The sequence below is a fragment of the Aythya marila genome, assembly GCF_965140915.1.
Source record: "Aythya marila genome assembly, chromosome: 2".
In the NCBI taxonomy this organism is placed as follows: domain Eukaryota; kingdom Metazoa; phylum Chordata; class Aves; order Anseriformes; family Anatidae; genus Aythya; species Aythya marila.
In genome coordinates this window covers 47,739,443-47,760,573 of record NC_139043.1, presented here as the reverse complement: position 1 = coordinate 47,760,573, position 21,131 = coordinate 47,739,443, and the positions used below count along the sequence as shown (strand labels likewise).

At 40.3% G+C, this 21,131-nt stretch overlaps 1 protein-coding gene across 3 annotated transcripts in view; it reads right to left on the bottom strand.

Moving 5' to 3' along the window:
* Window positions 1-21,131, bottom strand: part of SLC66A2 (solute carrier family 66 member 2) — a 50,167-nt gene that overhangs the window by 14,280 nt on the left and 14,756 nt on the right. For all 3 annotated transcript variants that reach the window (XM_082753269.1, XM_082753270.1, XM_082753271.1), the window contains one exon: window positions 3,050-3,266. In XM_082753269.1, coding sequence (XP_082609395.1) covers window positions 3,050-3,266 — 217 coding nt within the window. The remainder of the gene's footprint in view (window positions 1-3,049; window positions 3,267-21,131) is intronic.

Genomic DNA, 21,131 nt, shown 5'->3' with positions numbered 1-21,131 from the left:
CCAGAACAGGGCAGCACAGCGGACAGGAATGCAAAAAAAAGGACTGCCCAGAAGCAAACCCACGCCTTGTGCAGTACCAGGGTTAACACAGCCCTGCGTAGGACAGCACACCTACAGCTTTTTCATAGTACACAAAGAGGAACACCCTCCACACTCCTCCTTCGGTACAGGCAGGTCTAATGAGATTATGAAGGGTGCATAATAATAACACCAGTGCCTGCCTGAGCCTGAGCCTCCGCAGAGATGAGATTCTTCCCACCAAAAAGCACACAACTCCCACTGCAGGAGTTCTGCAAAAGCTGCTTTCCCCATAAGGGTGGAATTCTCTGTCCTATCCTCCTGTCCAGGAGGTCCCTACCTTTGTGTGCAGCAGTGCTAGACCTAGAACCTCCTTCTCCGGTGCCTCACGTTGAACACTGCCTTTTCTCTAAAATACAGCTTATTAGAAGGGGAAAGCATCTACAAGTCAAGTATGTCAGGAGAGGGGACACAAAGATAAATAAGCAGGGAAATTCTTGTCTTTATGGTTTTTGTCCCAAAGCAAAAGCACTGAGTAATACCAGGAGCATCTGATTGCAACTGTAGCAGAGTTGGCATCGCTGCCTCTATTTTGTTGGTTTACACTTAGGAAAGTATTTTTTTGCTAAAATAGAAATATATTTAACATATCAGCTGCTGTGCCCTATTCTACCCTAATTCAGTGACAGATGCATGTTGCTGTTTTCCTCAGCCAAGCCATGAGGGCGTTCAAGGAATCCCTTCTCTGACCCCAGTAAATTTTGTGATGCACATTAGGGACGTGGACTCCACTTATGCAATGCGGGTGACAAAATTGCTGTGGTTTAAAAAGTTATCATCTCTAACCAAGACATAATTGTCCAGAAGGTCACTAAATACAATAAATAGGCTAAACAGAGCAGCTTAATTCTCATTGCCCTCCCCATTGAGTTTAAAGCCACAAAGGTGCTTGAAGCTCATCTATTTTACTTTGCCACTGAGGACTGCTGCGAGAATATCTGGCAGCCAGCCATTATGGTCCAACTGACAGGGCAAAGGCTCACCAGCTCAATTCCTTTTGACAGTGTAAACATCCACATGCACACTATTTCTGCATGGAGTGGTAAATAAATCCCCATGGGCATCAGCAAGTTCATAAATTCAGTCCTGTGAGTAGCCTGGCTGGACTGCTGCATGCTCAGTTCTGTCCTTCCAGGACCGGTGTATCTTCTCTGACATGCTTTTAGTCAGAGAAGTAGGCACAGGAAAGCAAGTTTAGAAAAAAAAATTTCCAACAGCTTCTTCGACAGCTGTTAAAATAGTAGCAGAAGTCATTCTAACAGTAGGAACAGCCTGGTAATGCTTATCATTAAGTCAACTCAGTATTGCATACAGCTAGAAAGTATATGTGGTTCCGGCAAGATATATAAAACTACAGTACAACCTGAGAAAAGAAAGATATGAACATCCACATTGGCACAAACATAAGTACATGTACACTAAGTGGTATACAGTCTCATCAGTACCCAATGTCATACAAAGTACTGCTTTGGGAGTAGAACCCACAGCAAACCCATTGGCACAGCTGATAAGGAGGATGGACCTTTGGACCCAGTTCTGTTTGATGGCAAGGGAATGAGAACTTTTACGCTGTTTTCTCTTGACTAAACACAGCATTCTTTTCTGAAGCAGTTTTAGATGAGAATTCTGCAATTCTTTGCTTAATGCTTTACATGAAAACACAAAGATTTTTTTCCTTCTTTTACGAAATAGCATATACAGGAGACTAGAAAACTAAGCTCAGATCTCCAGAGAGGAACTAAGGAAAAGCTAAACTCTACCTGGCAGCAGCTATTATAATATGGCATTATGTTATTACAACTCATAGGTAAAAAACATACAGGGAAAAATCAAACCAGCGTATGAACAAGGTCTAGCAGGTAAATTGTTGTCTGGGTATCATGGGTACAGACAATACCAAGGCATCGTGTGCATGCAAAACAATCAAATATTTTGGGAGAAAATCCTGACTCTGTGCCAAATGTACTCCCAACCAAAAAATGCCTTGAGCATCAAAGCAGATTTCTAAACATTCCCTCAAAAACATTTCAAGCTGGAAAAGAACTTAAGTAGCTAACATAAGTGTTTCCAAGCCAAACAAGCAAGGGAAACAATATCAACACACAAAAAACATAATTACTTTGAACTGAGAGAGGTGGGGAGTGGTTATTTGTTGTGACCAAAGTAAAAATTAGGCTAGCAAGCTTAAAATCAATGAAAGAGAAAGTGTTTCAAAACAAGGAAACAGAAGTCAATCACAAATGACCAAAGCACTTAGTGAATTGAATTTGCAGCTGAATTGTTTCTACAGACCTGTGCAGTGATGCACCACAGTGAATTTTTCCTCTCTTAAAGATTTTACAAGTTGCCTTTGCAATTTGGAAACCTTAGTGTTAACACTGACATATCCAATAAACCATATGAAACAAAAATCTAGTTTAATGCCCCAACAGTCGGCACAAGATTAAAATTTTCTGTCCCACACTTGTTTATGTGACTGTAAACTTCTCATGTTTGAGCTTTTTAAAATATCAGTATTTTTAAATACACTATTACATAAAAGTGATGAATAAATTTGTGAGAAAAAAGTGACGAGCAAATATGTGAGTTACACTTGACAGTGACAAGCTGCAGACTCAAAATACTTTCTCTTTAGTCCATTCCTAATCAGAAGTGTGGCACAGCTTGAGTTGAACTACAATATGTTGCTAATGGCAAAAGCAGTGGTTTTACACATTTATTTTAATAAAACACATTCCACCTTTGAACTGCCCAGCTGGACTTGAACAATGGGTCCAACCTCAGAGGGATAAGTGAGGTCAGCACCAGCGTGTGCTGACAGAGGACCTACTCGAACAACTGCTGTATTTTCAAGCAAAATTTAAAAAGATGACGTCGCCCCACACAGAAAGTATTATACCCACACTATACAAAAGTTTACCTACACACACATGCACACACTTTATTGTTTTATTTAAGACAAACACCGTACCTCATTCCTTCTGTAGACCTATTCTGGTAGTTACGGTAGAGCTGGGGAACACCTAACATAGCCTCAGTGAACACTGCAAGGAAGCCCAGTGTCTCCACGAACAGAGATGAGTCAAGCCAGAGGTAAGTGATGTAACCGGTGACACCAGTGAAGGTCAGGACACACTGCACGTAGTCTGTAAACTTGCTCCAATGCCAAAAATAGTTCAAGTCAAAATCTGCAACGGAACAGGAATGGAGGAATTAAAACAGGTTTTTCCAACCTAACTCGAAGTTTATCAGGGTGGAATTGAGAACCAGTACAACTGTCAGCCTTTGGGGAAGGGGAGAAGCAGAAATAAGAGGAAAATTATTTATTTTAAAATAAATAGATAAATAAATAAAAATTCAATACATATATATAAACAGAAAAAAAATGAAAAACTTGATTTGCAAAATATTTTTTTGGTGGGGATGTTCAATACGGGAACAATAAAACAAAGACCTGCAAAACCTTTATTTTTAATTTAAATATTACTTTTTTTAAAAAAAGTCATTTTTGTTAAGACAAATCTTTGACCTTCAGGTATGAAACATAAACTCTGGAGATGAATGTAGCAGAGTTGGCACAGGAAGTGCTCCACAAAAAATTTCACAATACCAAGCATGGGTCCCAAGCACATCAATGCCAGTGTGCTTTCATTTAGTACCATTATCTTTAGCTTCAAACTGCCTGAATGCAGGCTGAAAGAAGGTCACTTGAAGTCCGCAGCTCTGTACCCTGGTGTGGTACTGCTGCCTGCAGCCAAGGGCAAGCTGTGATGCACAGGCAATACAGGTTTACTGAGGAAGATGCACAACTGTGAAGAGAATCCAACCTGGAACAAGACCTCCCACAGACATCACTTTGCTCTCCAAGGGCAAAGTGTACTTTTTCACATTTGTACTTTGCCAGTACAAATGAGTGTAAGGTTTACATTTATTTTTACACCTATGAGAACACTATGCCACAAAATACTCTCTCTCAAGAAGGAATAAGACAAAGAAGAAACCAAGTGTGATGTTTGCTTACATTAACAACATACCACTGGAAGATACACATTTATTTTATTGATGAATAATAAAATATACAAACCCATAGTCATTGACAGCATAGGAAAACAACAGCTGAATCTCCAATAATAAAAATCCTGAAATAACTGTTCATTTGCAGCTGCTGATCGTGTCTTCCTTTCTAAGAGCACTTTAAGTTAAAAAAGCTATTAGTCTGGTGGACGCTCTTTATTAACTACTCTCCCTTTTTTAATACTTGGCAAAACCGTGCCTCAAGACAAGTACTGCACCCAGTTAAATCCTTTCTTTGCCATACAAAGAAGGAGGCAAAAACAGCCAGAAGCCATACGCAACCTGCTGCATAATGCATTTTTGTACGTCAGCCATCACCTACAAGAACTACACTACATTAAATAATCATTACATTACACTGACAGAGCCACTGTCAATGTAATGTTGACCTTCAGTATTTTATGGCAGTGCCTCCTCAACCTCAGAGTTCACTACCAGGGACATAAGACTAAATAAAATTAGCCCTGGTGCTGGCACAGCCACCCCAGCATGCGAGCATCACACACACACTTCTGGAGCTCTGTGAAGGCTTTTGTTTGTGGGGGTGAAGGAAGAACAGAACAGAAAGCAGCAGAAAAAGGACATCACAAGACAGCCATAACCACCAAGGCAGGAAATACATTATTCATTTTACTTTACCGCATTAAGCACAGCATAGCCAGCTGGTCAAAAGAGATGATTGCCTCACTGTATTTAGTGATGGCATGGCCTCGCCTTGAATACTGTGTACAGCTCTGAGCTCCACAATATAAAGTGAACGTTAAGGTACTTGAAAGCATCCAGAGGATGGCAACGAAGCTGGTAAGAGGGCTGGACAGCATGTCCTGGGAGGAGAGGCTGAGGACACTTGGTCTCTCTAGCTTGGAGAAAAGGAGGCTGAGAGGCAAACACGTTGCTCTTTACAGCTTCCTGAGGAGGGGAAGTGGAGAGGGAGGTGCCCGTCTCTTCCCCCCGGTAATCGATGAAAGGACACGTGGAAATGGCACACAGCTATGCCAGGGCAGGTTCAGACTGGACATTAAATTTCTTTATCATGAGAGAGATTAAACTCTGGAACAGGTTTCCCAGCATGGTGGGTGATGCCCCATGCCTGCCAGTGTTCAAAAGATGTTTGGACAATGTCCTCATCAATATGGCTTCACTTTTGGCTATCCCTGAAGTGGTCAGGCAGCAGGAATCAATGACCACTGAATCAATGACCCTTCCAACTGAACTACTCCATGCTATGCTATCCTTAGTCTAACACCAATTAGCAAGAGGGAGAACAGAGTAAATTCACTGATTTTTCCACTATGCACTCAGCTTCTTGAGCAATCCCAAGCAAATGGCCTAACCCACCAAAAGAGACCTGACACTATGCAAATGTTAAAATAGAGACCCTCTGGGACAGAGGCATTTGGGCTGACAGTGAGGACAGAATAATGAACAGTAGAAAAAAAGTGTGCAGAGATAAAAATGTGGCAAGATTATGGATCGTTTAAAAAAGCAGCGTCCATTCTAGAAGAGGAGAGCTACTGACGGCTTTGGATTAAGACATAATAGCTACTTTGACCAGATTACTTCTTTAAACGCCGGTTCTGAGATGTTCTCAGAGACTTTAGTTAGTTTGTTTGTTTGTTTTTTTACAGACACCTCAAGCAATGGCCTTCATCCCTTAAAGAGGCAATTATTTTATTATAATTCAGACCTCTTACATTCAAACACATTGGGTGGAAAACCTGCATTTACTTTCCAGCACGGGTCATTCAACCTTATACAGTGTTGATCAGACAACTGACACAGACCACTACCAGAAGATTAGTAACAAGTGGCAGCCATAGACAAGAGCACACCAGCCACGCTCCTCCAGCCCTAGAAGAGGCCCTTTTGGCTCTCAAGCTGGGCACATAGTTGTTACACCTCAAAGGATGGACTCAGCAGCTTAGTTTGGAACTCGCTTGCATGGCATCAGGACTCGTGGCCCCTCACTTACTGAACCCTCACACAGCTGCCACAGTTGCTCTGCATACCTTGTGGTTTTCCTCCTGCATTCTCCAAATGCTCAAAGACCCTTTTGAAGATAATCATCACTTTACACTACATTTTTATTTCCCCAAATTCATTGTCATAACCGAAATGAACAGAGCACATCTCTAAAATAAAAGAAGTCAATGTTCATAGACCTACCATGAGGCCAGCTACAAGATCCATGGCCTTGTGCAAGCACCTGAACACATGAATACCTCCTACTTTGTCAGCTGTTCGTGTGCCTTTTCAGTATTTTTACCCTGAAGTTCATTTCCATTCACGTAAATACATCTCTGAACCCAGTATTAGGCAGAGAGGAAATCTGGTAATGGCAGTAATTTAGCCATCATCCTTTATCTGAAAACCTTAACTATTATTTCTGTTATAATACACACACAGATGAGAAAACCATTGCGTGAAACAGGACTTCAGCTGAAGCAATTAATTAATAAACAAGGAAAGAGACTGAGATTCTTCTGTTTCATCTTTTGCTCAAAACTATCATGATGCTATGCAGTGTCCATTTTGCTATACTAAGTTATGCATAAATTCTAGTTTCCAAAATTTATGAGTACATTTCTTGTTTATAACCAAGGTTACAAATTATTATTGAAAATATTTACATCTGAAGAAAATTGTGAACGATAAAGAAAATATTGGCACTTCTGCTCCCCTGCAAACATCACCCTTTTTCTTTAAAAGGATGAAACAGGAAATTCCACTGCACCACAGTTTATTTCCATCAGTCATCTCAAAATCTGTCCAAGTTAAGCCCAGATGCATACCTTTCTATTCCCTGAAATAGGAAGGCACTGTTTGCACTGTTCACTCTTCTCACTAGCTCCCCCTCCTCCTCTTTATGTTTGAAAATCCTATTGATGCTAGGGGGGAGGGCAGATGCAGAAAAGCCAACATAGATTGAGGGTGAAGAAAGATGAGATTAAAAGACTCCTTTGAGAGGCATGTTGCAGGCTAGACATGAAAAATGTTAAGCAGGCAGATACACTATTGCGAATAGCCGTGGTTGGCATTAGTCAAGACAAACTGAGAGCAGAAAATTCAAGATTCTGGTGTGGTGTAAATGCCAACTGACATAAAAAGTCTACAGTGTTGGCTTTCAAGAGAGTGTGACACAGAGGTCCAAATGGTTAAATTATTTTTAGCCAAGAAGCATTTTACAACATCAGCTATGTTAGTTTCTTTTGGGAAGCAAAGGCTTTGACATCCTAAAACTGGTGCCTCACCATTCTCACAGTAAAGTATTTCTTCTTAATGATTAAGCTAAATCAATCTTTTATTAGTTTAAAATCATTACCTCATCCTATTGCTATGCTCCCTGATAGGACATTTAGATGTACTTCCCATCTTGTTCATCCTCGACAGCTCCCCAGTCAGCAGGTGCATTTCTCCAATCCCCAGTTCGGAAATTCATGAGCACCCCACTGGGCACCCAGGAAATACCTGGAGGGCTTTGCATGACTCTTCCTAGGTGATCCATAACCAATTCTTTCATGCTCATTAGCAATGTATCCAGCTAGACACTTCTTTTCTTTCAGTAAGAAGAAGAAAGGAAGCAGCATAAGACACATACAGTGAATACTGGTGCATTTAGGATTTTTTTCTTTGTTTTTTTTTTTGAGAAAGTGATAGAAACCTGCAACATACTGTGTGAAGCCAGAATTTCTTTTACACTTTCTGGGACTAAAGAGGCACTTGCTATGTTTCACGCAGGGTACAAGAGAAGAAATGAGAGTTTAGCACCAAGAACTTCTGGCTCTGATCCAAACTCCTCTTCTTCAGAAAAAAAAAATATATAATAAGGAATCCTTCATCATGCACAGATGAAGATGCTACTATCAACACCCTCTGTATCGCCATTCCTTCAGGCTTGTGACCTAGGAATTTCTGCATCTCTGTTTACGTTTCAGTATCTGACAGCCCTGCTACCACAGTACACAAGCATCTCCTTGTGTCTATCTTACAATGTTCCTGTCCTACAGATTCCTACTATCTGGCCTTCACACTCGGTAGTACCCAAATGCTGTCTCTGCTTCTTCTCTAGAACTTCTAGGATGGAAGCAAAATAATCCAGAAAGCCTTAAGCCTTCTGAAAGTATCAACCCAACCTATACAAAAAAAGTTCTGTCATTTAATGAAATCCATTTTGGGGATCCTTTGAAGGCACATACTTGGCTTATTTTTCTTTGCCTCATTTTATGTGTTGTCACCAGCTTTTATAGTCTCTTATACTAGCTCTCTGCTTTGTCACATCAAGTTCATTTCTTCCCCACTATCAGGTTGTCACCCACTCTTCTTCCTCCTTGTCAACAGAACTATACAGGAGTGGGGTGATATGTACCTCTTTTTTTTTCCAGCACTGTCCCCACCTCAGTGTTACGCTCATACTCCATACAGTTCCTCAGTGTCCTCCTACAGTTTCTCTAAGGTCCACTCAACCACCTCACCAAAGGAAATTAATAATTGTAAGGTTAACACATTAGTTACTTAAAAAAAATAACAAACATGCAAATGAACTGGTATATATTAAAAAGTCGCAGAACCACACTCTATTTCGTAACACCTCACCTTTCCCATTATTTTGCTCTTTTCCTGATTTTATGGCCTTTGGCTTAAGGGAAACCCTTGAATATCACTTAGCACAGTGGTCTTTACCAGAGATAATTAGCAGTAACAGCCCTATTGACTATTTTGTGAACCTTAAGGATCAGCAATTTAAAAGTTAGACTTAGTCTGAAAATTTCACCCCCTGCTGCTAACAATACACAAGACAGCTAAGAATGAAAACCCAAACCAAAACACTCTCCCTGGGCAGCTGACAAACAGCCTTTGCTGTGCTAACAGTGTAATTTGCTTTGTACACAAGCTTCAATTTATGGGAGGCTCACACTAAAAAGAATAAAAAACATTCTAGAGAAAAATGCAGTTGTATAAACCCACAAAATTAAATTAAAAAAAAAAAAAGACAAGTCCCTGAAACTACCTTTAACTCACCTTCAGCATTTTATGCTGTTTTTGCAAAAAGATAAAAAATTGTCTACATCACTTGTGATGCCCGACAACCAGCCTCTGTTGAAATTTTCATGTGTGTTTTCATATGTACACATACATGCATCTATATTCCTCATGGCACTACTGCTAAATTGAAGAGAAAGCAAAATTATGAAGTAAGCAGAGGAGAAGAAAGACTTTTTGTTTTAATACCGATGGCAGATGTTTTCAAGGCAATCGTGCAGAGGGTATTCTTGCAACAACCTACCAAGTTACCTCGTGAAACACATGCATCCAATCTTTTCCTCCCAATTCCTGCTGAGAGAAAACACCAAGTCTGCACTCCTACAGCAGGTCACTCAGGTTAGAAGAAAAAAGAGAGGCCCACCGCCACAGATACATACCGATATTGCTACTAGGGCAAGGCACTTAAATTTATCCTAGATATATCAAAATGAATAGGGAAAATAGGACTGCATTTCCTCTGTGAAGACTGGCCTTCTCAGTAACATTAACACAGAAATAATCTACTGTGATCCTGCTACTTTGGCCTGTTCAGAGCAGAAAAAGGCTCCCTTTTTCTACTCCAATGCACTGACCATTCTTCTTACTCACTGCCTCTATGAGATCATCTCAACGGCTGGAAAAAGCAGCTATTATCTGACCTACAAGATGACTGATGAAGGAGAACAGCTTAATAATTAGGCAGATAATGGAGCTAGGAAAGCTACTGAAATGTGGTAGCTGTGACCCAAAGGAATTAGCACTGTGGAAAACAAACTATGCATTTGAAAGCCGGAGTGAAAGCAGCACGAACAGCTTTATAAACCACATGAGACAGCAAGCGTGGACTTCAGGAGGAGCATCTCAAGAAGCGGCCAGGGAAGAAGAGGAATGGCAAGCCCAGGGAGCAACCCAGAAGAAGGAATTTTGATGACTACGGGAGGCAAACATCCCAGATCCTGCTCACCTCCTGCCAAGAGCATCGAAAATCCCAAAGTACCACAGGATCACAGGAAGTCAAACTAAGCAAATAAATCCCCCAGCCCTTTGCCCACAAGGACAGCCCTGAAGTCTGGCCTTCACTCCAAACGACACTAACCATGGAGGCAGCAGATTAGAGCTAAATTCTTCTTTCGGCTAGATACTACGCTAACTATAGAAATCAGCTTCTTTTTTAACCAGGGATGAGGCGGATGTCACAGCAAGAACGTATAGCACCAAGTTACTATTTTTACAATCATTTCAACAGCATTTTACACTACCCTCAGCACGGCTTCTTTAAGTGACCACCCACAGCCCTATCAGGCAGTTCACAAAGGTCTCCAGACAAAAGACTTCTCTCTAAGAGGCAATTGGTTAAGTACTGCAGAGCAGGCTGCCTTGGCTCCAGGTTCTTGTAGCTGGAGTTACAAACTCTATTGGAAACAGTTTAATTTATTTTCAATAGTACCGAGGCTAATTTAGCGTCTAATTAGCACAGTCTAATTCTCAAAAGATATTAAGCCTACTATAGTGAGTCTAATTCTCAAAAGATAGCAAGCCTACTACACTGCTAGAAACAATGTGTACACGTCATACTCCATTCCAAGACTACAATTAGACTTACAGAGATTAATAAAAATATTAAATACTACAAAAACAAGTTGTTCATTAGTCTAGATGCAGGCTGTCTCAGTTACCACAGCACCAGAGACTACAATGCCAGGCTGCACACACAATACAGCAAGTTACCCCCAGAAACTCTTGAAGTGACTGTCAGACAACAACACACCCCCCTTTTGAACTGCAGGTCGCTGGGGAAAACACTAAATACCAACTGACTTGCATAAAGAGAAATGATCTCTCTTAATTAACCCTGAGCTGAGGTACCTGAGGCCCCATTTCCTCTGTTGTGAAGACACCACAGAAAGAAAGCATTTGTGTGATTTTTTTTTTTGTTTTCTGAACCCAAAGTCGGGCATGCATTTGCAAACGTGTATACAACACAAAGCTAAACTGCCTTCCTAAAAATATAAACTCCTCTCTTCATTTAGGATCTTTTTTTGAAAGTTTAGTCCTTGTTGCCTAGGTAACCCACCACCAGGCAAGACAAATTCTAACCCCCAAACTGGCCCTACTAATTTAGTACCCAAACAGAGTCATGCGTTGTGCAGCTGCCTCCTCTGCTCAAGTATGCCGTGTGGCCTGCTAAACATCTCCTGGCAATTGCCTAAATTAACCTCAGAACGACCCATTTTCAGTATCAGTAGTTTAACACCTCAGAATCCTCAGATGCACGTAGGAAGCTGTAGGAAGCTTTTGGATCTTTTTTTTCTTTCACGTGCTTCTCTCCTTCTGTCCATTCTCTGACTGCCATATGACAACCTTAGACATTTTCTTTAATAATCAGAACTCATTACAAAGATGCTAGTACCTCAAAGTGACCGCACAATCTGCTCTGTTTCATAGTGTATCCTTCTAAATATCAATTGCAAATAAGAACAAAAGGGGAGGGTGGTGAACAAGATTTCTGTTTTGAAAAAATAAATTGGTATTTCTGGATTTTTGCTGTATAGCAGAACAAAACTTTGAAAACCTTGTGAGGAGGAAGAGAAGCAAACATACAGATGGGATTTGGGAAAAAGATTCAAATTTTTTCCTTCTATGGTTTGAAATAAGAACCTTCAGCACAGGTTTTTCTAAATCCTAAGGGACCACCCAGTCACTAGACCTATTCAGGTCAGAAAGCATCTTCGCTCAGCATAAATCCTACCCTTTACAGATGAACAAATCATGATGATGAAACAAATTCGTTGAAATCATTTATGCGTGTGTTTGTGAACATGTGATCATCCGCCAGTGACAACCTTTTTCCCCAACAATCAATTCACAAATTTCTGGCCAGCACTAACAGAAAAATCTCAAATATAATTTCTGACTTGCTAGCATAAACATCAGGTAAGCATACTGGCACTTGTAGAACTAACTGTGGAAAATCATTTTGAAAAAAAAATATTTTTTAGGTAGATGAAGTTAGAAATAATTTCATTCTCCATATGATTTTTTAAGGAAAGGAAAAAAGGGCCTTCTGGCAGTGGAAGGTTTTCCATATCCTACATAGCCTGCAGTGTTCTCTTACAACATTTAAACCAAAACTTACTCTATTTACCACATGTCTGCAGAGATCTAAACTACTGTATGTGGTGACCAAACAGGAGAAATTTCCATACAAGTGACTTCATTACATTAGCAGGAGGAATTTATAGGGAGGGAGATCCATACAGAGTTTCACTTGAGTGCTTGCAGGCTGCTTTACTGATTACAGCACTTGTAACTGGAGGAGCCAAGTGAAACAGAGCCACCCTGAAACAGAATTTCCCCTTCAACTTCCCAGCTGTTTAGTCTGACCGCAGATAAATCCCTGCTTTGACATGAGCAGTGATGGTTAAGCAAGATGCATTTTTGAATACCACAGGGTTTCTGAACACCTCGCGTCTACAGTTTAATGTTGCATTAGTCAAGGTGTCTTCAAGATCTGGAAAGAAAGGTAGCAGTAATGGATTTAAGGAGTTTGGTTGCAATGCAGGTCATGCACTCACAAACTGTTCACATTTGCAAGCAGAAGTTTAAGCCCCTCTCACCCCCCTCAAGCTGCAACAGGACAACTGTTTAGTTTCCTGAAGCAGCTAGTTCTTATTGAAGATGAAGAATGTGGGCTTTTTTTAAATTAAAAAAAAAAAAAAAAAAAAAAGCCTGCATCATCAGCCAGATCTGTTCTTTATTTGGTTCGAAACATAATCCCAGGAACAGTTTTCTCAGTACCACTGCGAGAGCAAGAAAGTGGGGGCGAGGAGGTTGGGATGAGCAGGAGGGGGAGTATCGGGAGGAGAGGAGGAGGATCAGGACTATCTTAGGCAGGCATTGCTGCCAAAGGGTTTGGCACCCAGCCACTGCTGGAGGCAAAAGCCTTCGGCTGTTATGCCCCATTATAAATATAATTAGTTTTTAAAATGACAACAAAAAATCCAAAGCAAACAGAAGACAGCACGCTGTCAGTGTCTACCAGTTAGATGACTCTGTCCCCACAGGTTTCAGCCTTTGTTCTCCTGACCAAGTGATGCAGGACTTTGCCTTCCTTTGCCACATCCTTTACACATCCCTTACTCAGGAGTGCAGGGGATGCAGCAATGACAGCTGATGAACCATAAATAATTGACTGCTGAACAACAGTCTTACCCACAAGTTCCTCGTTAAATTTCTGTGCGCAGTGGCTGTCAAAGAACAGCCACTGCACACAGAAATTTAACGAGGAACCTGTAGATAAAGATTATCTTAAGTCATTTTGATATTAAGTTCGCTATTTTCCCTCGGTGCACAGTTACATGTTCTGCTACATCCTACTCCCAACAGGGAGTGAAGTAAGGCATAAGAGAGTAAATAGTGTCTCTGAAGACAAAGTAAGGAATTTAGAGCAAATTAAGTTTTCTGAAATAACTGCTTTGATTTTTTTACATGCCAGAGTACAAAGATTAGAGAAAGTACAGCAATGTAAAACTTCAACATAGGCGAGGAGTCATTCCCAGTTTTGGTGGTTTGTATAAATGGACAAGAAAAAAAAAGGGGAAATGAAGTAGAGAATTTTTTAAACCAGCAACAGTTTGTTTTGTACTGTTTTGTTTTCTCCAAAGGCTATACAAATCGGAGATAAGGAGAAAATCCTTTTTTTTGTCAAGTTTTATGTGGGGTGGGGTGTGGGCGGGTGTAAATAAGTAAGTAACCCACAGAGGGCAGGAAACCCACAAAGGCTAGCGTGTATAAAAACAAAGCAGTCTCTCTAGTTTAGAAACAGCTATATTGGTCCTGGTTTTGATGTGGGGAAAAAAATCCTAAATCTCATAAACCTTCATTGAAGAAGCAGAGATATTTTGAATATTTAAAATGTTTAATCTCCAAAGTTCTCATCAGGCTTTTCAGCTGCACTAAGTAATAGTAAAAAAGATAGCTTTAAGCAGCTATTAAAATTAAATAGTGTTTCCCTGAAATTATGAGGATCTGTCTTCATTTCTCTAGTTCCTATGTCTCCATGGAATCCATCCAGGTTGAACAAGGCCCCCCCTTTTTTTTTTTTTAATCTACAATGCAAGTAAAACTAAATGTCAGAACTGAATTCTGGGTTTGGGATTTTTCCCCTACCCATGGGAAGGAACATAGGATCCTGATGCAATATGTGTAATGCATACTGATCACAGAGCAGCACAAAGAGAAATTAGGGCACATAATAAATGCACATGAAAGGAGACATGAAGAACTTCAGGATTACTGGTGCTAGACTTCCCTCCACAAGGAGTAAAACATACTGATTACTAGCCATCAAAGTATCTGAAGGGAGACTGCATATGCCCTGACTCACCATAAATTCATGATTTGCAGAAAAAAAGCTACCTTATCTGTTACTGATTCAAGAGGATACAGGCAGCACCTTCCCAGGGACAGCTAGGTTACATTCTTCTCCCATTCTTCTAGGTTACTTTCTTCCCCAACCTCACTCAGCACTGTCATCTCCTCACACAGAAAGAGTGTATATAATTGTTCTAGTAACATGATAAAATGAAATTTTAACATTTAAAACTTTTACTCTGAAAAACAGAACCAATTAAAAGTTTAAAATATGATTGCAAACATTAACTGAGGCCTGTGATTACCAAGCTATTATATTACTTAAATCACTGTGCATCTACTGCATAGCTTTAAAGAGTCAAATACTAAACCCCAAAAATTACCAACTATTTCACTGGAACCAGACCTTAGAAAGCTTTGTTTGCTCCTGCGAGAACATTTTTTTACTTTTTAAGATTTTTCTGTAAAAATACCTCATTTATTCAAATAATGGGAAACAACAATTGGGACCTGAATGAACACGTGTTTCCCTCTCTGTCTTTGAAGAATGACTGAGAGTAAAAAGAATGAGATAAGAAAAAAGATGAGCAAATTAATTTTATTGAAAAATTATCAAAAATAGATATTTAAAAAATAGTCTTTTTAAAAAAGTATGTTCCCACAAAATAAATATGCAATATACTGTAGCTTATTTACTATTTTTTAAATTTAAATCAATTATTCTGCAGTTCAATTGAAATCAGTTTTTAAACAAAAACTGTTTGACATAAGTTGCAAGTAAAAGCAGTCTAATACATGAACATCTGATGCATTTCTAACATGATAAAAAATGTAATTTCTCACACCATAGGCAAAAACTTGTGTTTATTTCATCATGCAGGAGATGGGCAAGTTCTTCTTTCCAGACACATTACAGTGCTATTAATTTGTATATCTCAACTTGAACATTCATTTTAACTTTTTTTTTTTTTTTAACCATGCCTCTTAAAAATACTCATTGCTACATGTCTAAACCATTTGTCCTGATATCTACTGCAATTCTTTCTTCTAAAATTGTTTATTTAGGGTGCATGTAATAATAAAATGTTTCTTGCCAGGAGGGAGGGAAGGGAGATGATAACATACTGCATTTCTTCAAAAGTTGACTGTCATGCTGAGACACAGTACAGGCATAGGAAGAAAATATTTCTTCTAAATTCACTAAATTCAGAAGAAATAGATTCCCTATGTTATCCAAAGTACGACAAACCAAAAGTTTAGCTATCAGCTTCTATGTGCCAGCCAAGTCTGTGCCACCGCAGCATTCCCATCAAACAGCCACTGCGCTGAATGCCTAGCTCTGTGCTGTTTTCCTTAGCGATGCCTATCTCCCCAGCATTTGGGAACAGAGCCTAGGACTAATTCCTAAACAAGTTTCTTCTTGTCAGCATATGTAAGTTGCTCTTGGGGCAACCTGTTAATTTGCCAGCATCAAAAGTGACAATTTGGCACTTTGTACCAGAGGGGTGCTTGTTTGCTTTTTGCTCTTCAGTATGCCTTGGGCCTGCAGGTTCATAAAAAATAACACAAAAAATAAACATTAATAAAGACAACTGTGAACTCACTGTCTTAAAAAAATAATTAGTAAGCAAAACTCATTAGTAGAGAGGGGGAAGTTTTATACAAGGTGCTGCTGATCCTCAATACCACAGAGCACAGTCACTATTCATCTCACCAAACCTGAGCAATATCTAGATAAAGTCTAATCCACTGCTTAGTTTTCTGGTTTCAGACCTCAGGCATAACATGGAATTTCCTGCATCTCCTCCCAAAAGCAAACAGCCCAGGGAGACTGGCTAACTGGAACATACCAAAGATTTTTCTTCTTACTTGAAAAATCTACCTAGGGCTTGTAAATCCTTTTCTAGTCAATGTATCTTTGGGAAATCACTGTTTTTAAAGTGGGAGTGCATAGGGGGTGAAGGTGGGAATCTTTCAGTAAAATAAAGTTATCCCTAATTGTTTTCATTCAAGGATAGTCGGTGTAGTCCATTACAAGTTAAAAACATGACACTTGGGTTTAAATAGAAAAGGTCATTTTTTCTTTTCCCCCCCCCATGAAACAGCAATGATGCTGCAGTGATACGTGCCTTTCAATATCCAGCAAAAGGAAATGCCTTATTAACACCTTTATTTATACATAAGAGCTTCTGAATGGCAGTCTTATTAAATGCGTTCCCTATTTCTAGCTTAGCAGAAACTATTAATTTTACATTCCTGGCACACTTTAAATGACAGAAGGCTAATAAAACATAAAGGACACAAAATGCAGTGGAAAAAAATAAATCAGGCTGAATGCAACAATAAGGATATTCCTTTACCATCAGCTCCACATATAGCTCAGTTCATAAAGTGCATTATGCCAGCTCAGACATCCTACTGTCACACAAGCCCCCGTAACATCATTGCAGTTGGGACCAAGTGAGAGCTGCCACCTAGCTCAGCACTTCTATGTGCCCACCCTTTGGGTCACCTCGTTGACCATTCCTCCCACTCCACATACTGCATGGGGTATGGTTATCTCAGGGGACTTACTTCCAACAGACTAAGACAAATTGTAAATGGAAGTAGAAGTCCTGAGTATGTATCAGACGAGCAGCTTTCCAGAGTGACAGCATGTCTACCTTTCATATTGAGTCTATTTACAAAAATCAGCAGCAGCAATTGGGTGCAAGCTATCCCTCCATCTCTTGTACAGGACGTAACTGTTGATGTATGGGCCCAGTTGAGGTGTTGAACTGCTGATTCTAAATCGCTTATATAAATGCAAAGACAGCATTCTTTAGAAATACATGAAATCTACAAAATATAGATGTGCCAGGATCTATAACAAGATCCTAAAAGCGTGCTGCAGCCAGATTTTTTTCCCTAGCAAGCTGTCCAGCTTGTCCATTATGTCTGAACAAAGTTGGGTAACAACACTTCCTTAAGCACATTTCTTGTCACCCAGTGTTACAAACCACTGAAAAAAACAGAGCTACCAACATATCTCTACTAAGAACTAAAAGTATTTCACCTTGGAAGATTTTTTGGAAATCTGCAGGGAGATTAGTGTCTGTCAACTTGGCTATCATATAGAAAATAACAGTTTCTTCTCACCTGCCTGCTTTGCTTAGAACTGAAATACGTGAGACAGGCAGCAAAGCAGGGTATCACAATGAAAGCTGGACAACTAATTCTCTTGGATGTAAACTTATATTCTGCTTTCTTGCATTAATAATACTTTAATGAGCTTTCACTGGTAAGGACTGCCCTCTACAGTTCCTGAGCCCTACTAACAGGGTTGAGTGCATGAAGTATTACCCACAGATGATGAAGGTATGAGTTTGGAAGCACTTATGTTAATGGATACTTCTAAGGATGTGAAAGTGCAGGCTTATGTCTTTCAAGGATGTTTTCAGTCACCTCTAGAAGTTCATGGTGATTTGGATGGGTTCTCAATGACAGGAAAAAGGAAAAGGAGAAAAACAAACAACAAAAAAAATCACACCCATCTTCGATGAAGAGTATATGTGGAACCAACATGCCAGTCACCCTAACCTTATCGCTAGGAGGATTATGGAAGAAATATGGAAGAAAATGGTTCCTCCAATCCATTTCAAAGCACATGAAGGACAAAAAGGTGACTAGTAACAGACAACACAGATTTACAAAGGGCAAAGTGCATTAGAACAATGTGATTACCTTGTGTTAGGAGATGACTGACTTTAAGGGAAAGAAGAAAGGATTGGATATTGTTTATATATCTGCCTTTAGCAAAGCAGTTGACAGTCTCTTACAGTATGCTTATTAGCAAGATACCAACTGGTAAGTGGAGAATAAAGAGTGCAGAAAATTGTCTTGGACCATCAGGCTCTACAAATTTCTCCTCTCAATGGAAAAACACACAATTGATGGTCAGTTACAAGGCAACCTGCTAAGCAATCAATATCAGGGCCAATACTCCCTAACATTTTATTACCAACTTGGATAAGAAGTTCATGAACGACACCAAGTTATGGGGTGCTATTCTAAGGGATAGAGATACAAGCTGACAGGAATACCATGAAGTTCAGTGCAGTTGCACACCCGGGGAGCAATAACAACATGCCACAGGACAGCTATAGGGGACTGCCTTACTAGAGAGGAGGCTTGTGGAAAAGTGGAGGGGAGCCTGGCAAACTGAACATGAGTCAGCCCTTGGGGCAAAGGCAGCCAATTGCATACTGAACTATACAGCTGAGTAAGCGTGCAGCCAGCAGGTGGAGAGAAGTGTTTATTCCTCTCTGTTCAACACCCTCGAGACCCTATTGGGAATACTGTGTTCAGTTTTGTGCCACTAGGTACAAGAAAGACATTGCTGTACTGAAATGAGCCCAGGAGTGGGTCACCAAGATGACTAAGGAGCTGAGGTACATGGCATACATGAAGAAACTAAGAACTGTTTTTTTCAGCCTCCAGAAGAGAAGGCTTCAAAATCTGTTTATTCACTATTTCTACAGGTAGCACAACAGACCTGAAAGCAGGATCAGTCCCCCACAGGCTCCAGGTGAGTGGCTCTGCTGAAGACTGGGAAACCCGAGAGCACCCTCATGTGGCTGGATGTTGCTATGAGCTTTTCTTCTATATATTCTAAATAAGATTCTACAGCTATCAACGTAAGTTTTTTTTATAACAAATTGCCACTTTATCGTTCGACTCTCCATTTCTGATTTTATTTTCAATGTCTTATGAAAAGGATTAAATACTACTGCAGAGAAAGAAGGGGGGAGTAACTGTCCCCACCACACAAAACCACAGCCAAAATGCTGATGCAGCTGGATGTCATTCCATCCGGCAAACATCCTAGTTTCACACAGAGATGCTGTTACAAACCCTTCTCCTAGGCTCCCTTCCTAAAAGACCAAAAAAAGCACTTCAACACGAGTCTAACAAGGGAGCGTGTACTCCTGGCAAGACAGTATTTAACTCCCCTCATGTCTACTTGCAGTTATGCACAGACAGAGGCAGCTGTGTACCAGCAACTGCTATGCTTTTGCTATGTATTTAACTACCCAACAGTCGTACAGGGAATTCAATAACTAGAAACTACGGTGTGAAACACACACTTTCAATGAAACCAAAGCGATGCCCACATAACTGGCAAAGAGAAACTGTGTCTGTGGCTCTGCTCAGGCTAGCGAGGCCTGGACAGAGCAGCATGCTGTAAGCACTCACAGACAACCACATTGCACATCTGCTGGTCTGCTAGCTGGACGCTCCTGTTCGACTCAGACAAATTGAGTACTACGACCTGAGGGAGCCAGAGAGCTGACTGAAAAAAGTTTACAGCCGTCACAGTGCACGCGATGTGTCAGCTGCGTCCCAGAGCGTGCCAACTCCCAATTTATCATGAGCCAGCTGATCCCCTGAGTGAAGTGAAGGGACAAAAGAAGAGGTGAACATGTAAGTTACTCACAGGGCTGCCACGATGACTGTGCAGTGGTTTAACTCGGCAGGCAGCTCAGCACCACACAGCCAGTCCCTCCCGTCCCCGTGGGATGGGGGAGAGAATGGAAAAATGGTAAAACTCATGGGTTGAAATAAAGACAGTTTAAAAGGAAATGGAAGAGGAAAATATTATTACTATAATTATGATAAAATAATACACAAAGCAATTGACATTCCGTGCAATTGCTCACCACCCACTGATTGATGTTCACCCAGTCCCCGAATAGCAGTCAACCTGCTCCCTGGTTAACCTCCCCAGTTTTATTTTTCAGCATGACATCGGGTATTATGGAATATCCCTTTGGCCAACGTGGGTCAGCGTTCCTGGCTGTGTCCCCTCCCAGCTCCTGGTGCACCCACCCCCATCCTCCTCGCTGGCAGGGCAGTATTAGAAGCTGAAAAGTCCCTGGCTTAGTGTTAGTGCTGCTCCCTGTCAGCAACTGAAAACATCAGCATTATTCTCATACTAAATCCAAAACGCAGCACCATACCAGCTACTAGGAACAAAATTAACTTTATCCCAGACAAAACCAGGACAAAGTGGAAACAGCACAGAGTAGCAGATGTGCCTACTTCATTCACATTGCTCTTTTGTCTTCATTACTATGCAGGTTCCTACTTCATTCACATTGCTTTTTTGTCTTCATTACCATGCAGGTTCTAACTTTGAACTTACCTGCACAGACATTTTACATTTTTCACCCAAAGAAAATAAGTCATTTTAAATATTAATGCAACAGGTAGATCATCTGCATTTTAGTTATTACTGTTGCTTTAAAACTCCTTACTTGGATAACTTTCTGTTTGGGCAAAAAGCAAGGTTCAGGGTTCAGTAGCATGGAAAGTTTTAAACCCAGCTTCACAAAAGGGAGGAAAACTCTTGTCATCTACTGGAAGCGTCCTTCAAAGTGTTTAAATATTTACTTGGAAAATCAAACAAATCACATTCACTTTGGGATTCATCTGCCATGTCAATGAGACCCTTTGAAACAGTTTCACACAATACATCTTTGGAGCAAAGTCTTGCTTAGTGTTTTGCTACTTCTGTGATGACAGCCTCTAATTCTTATTTTACT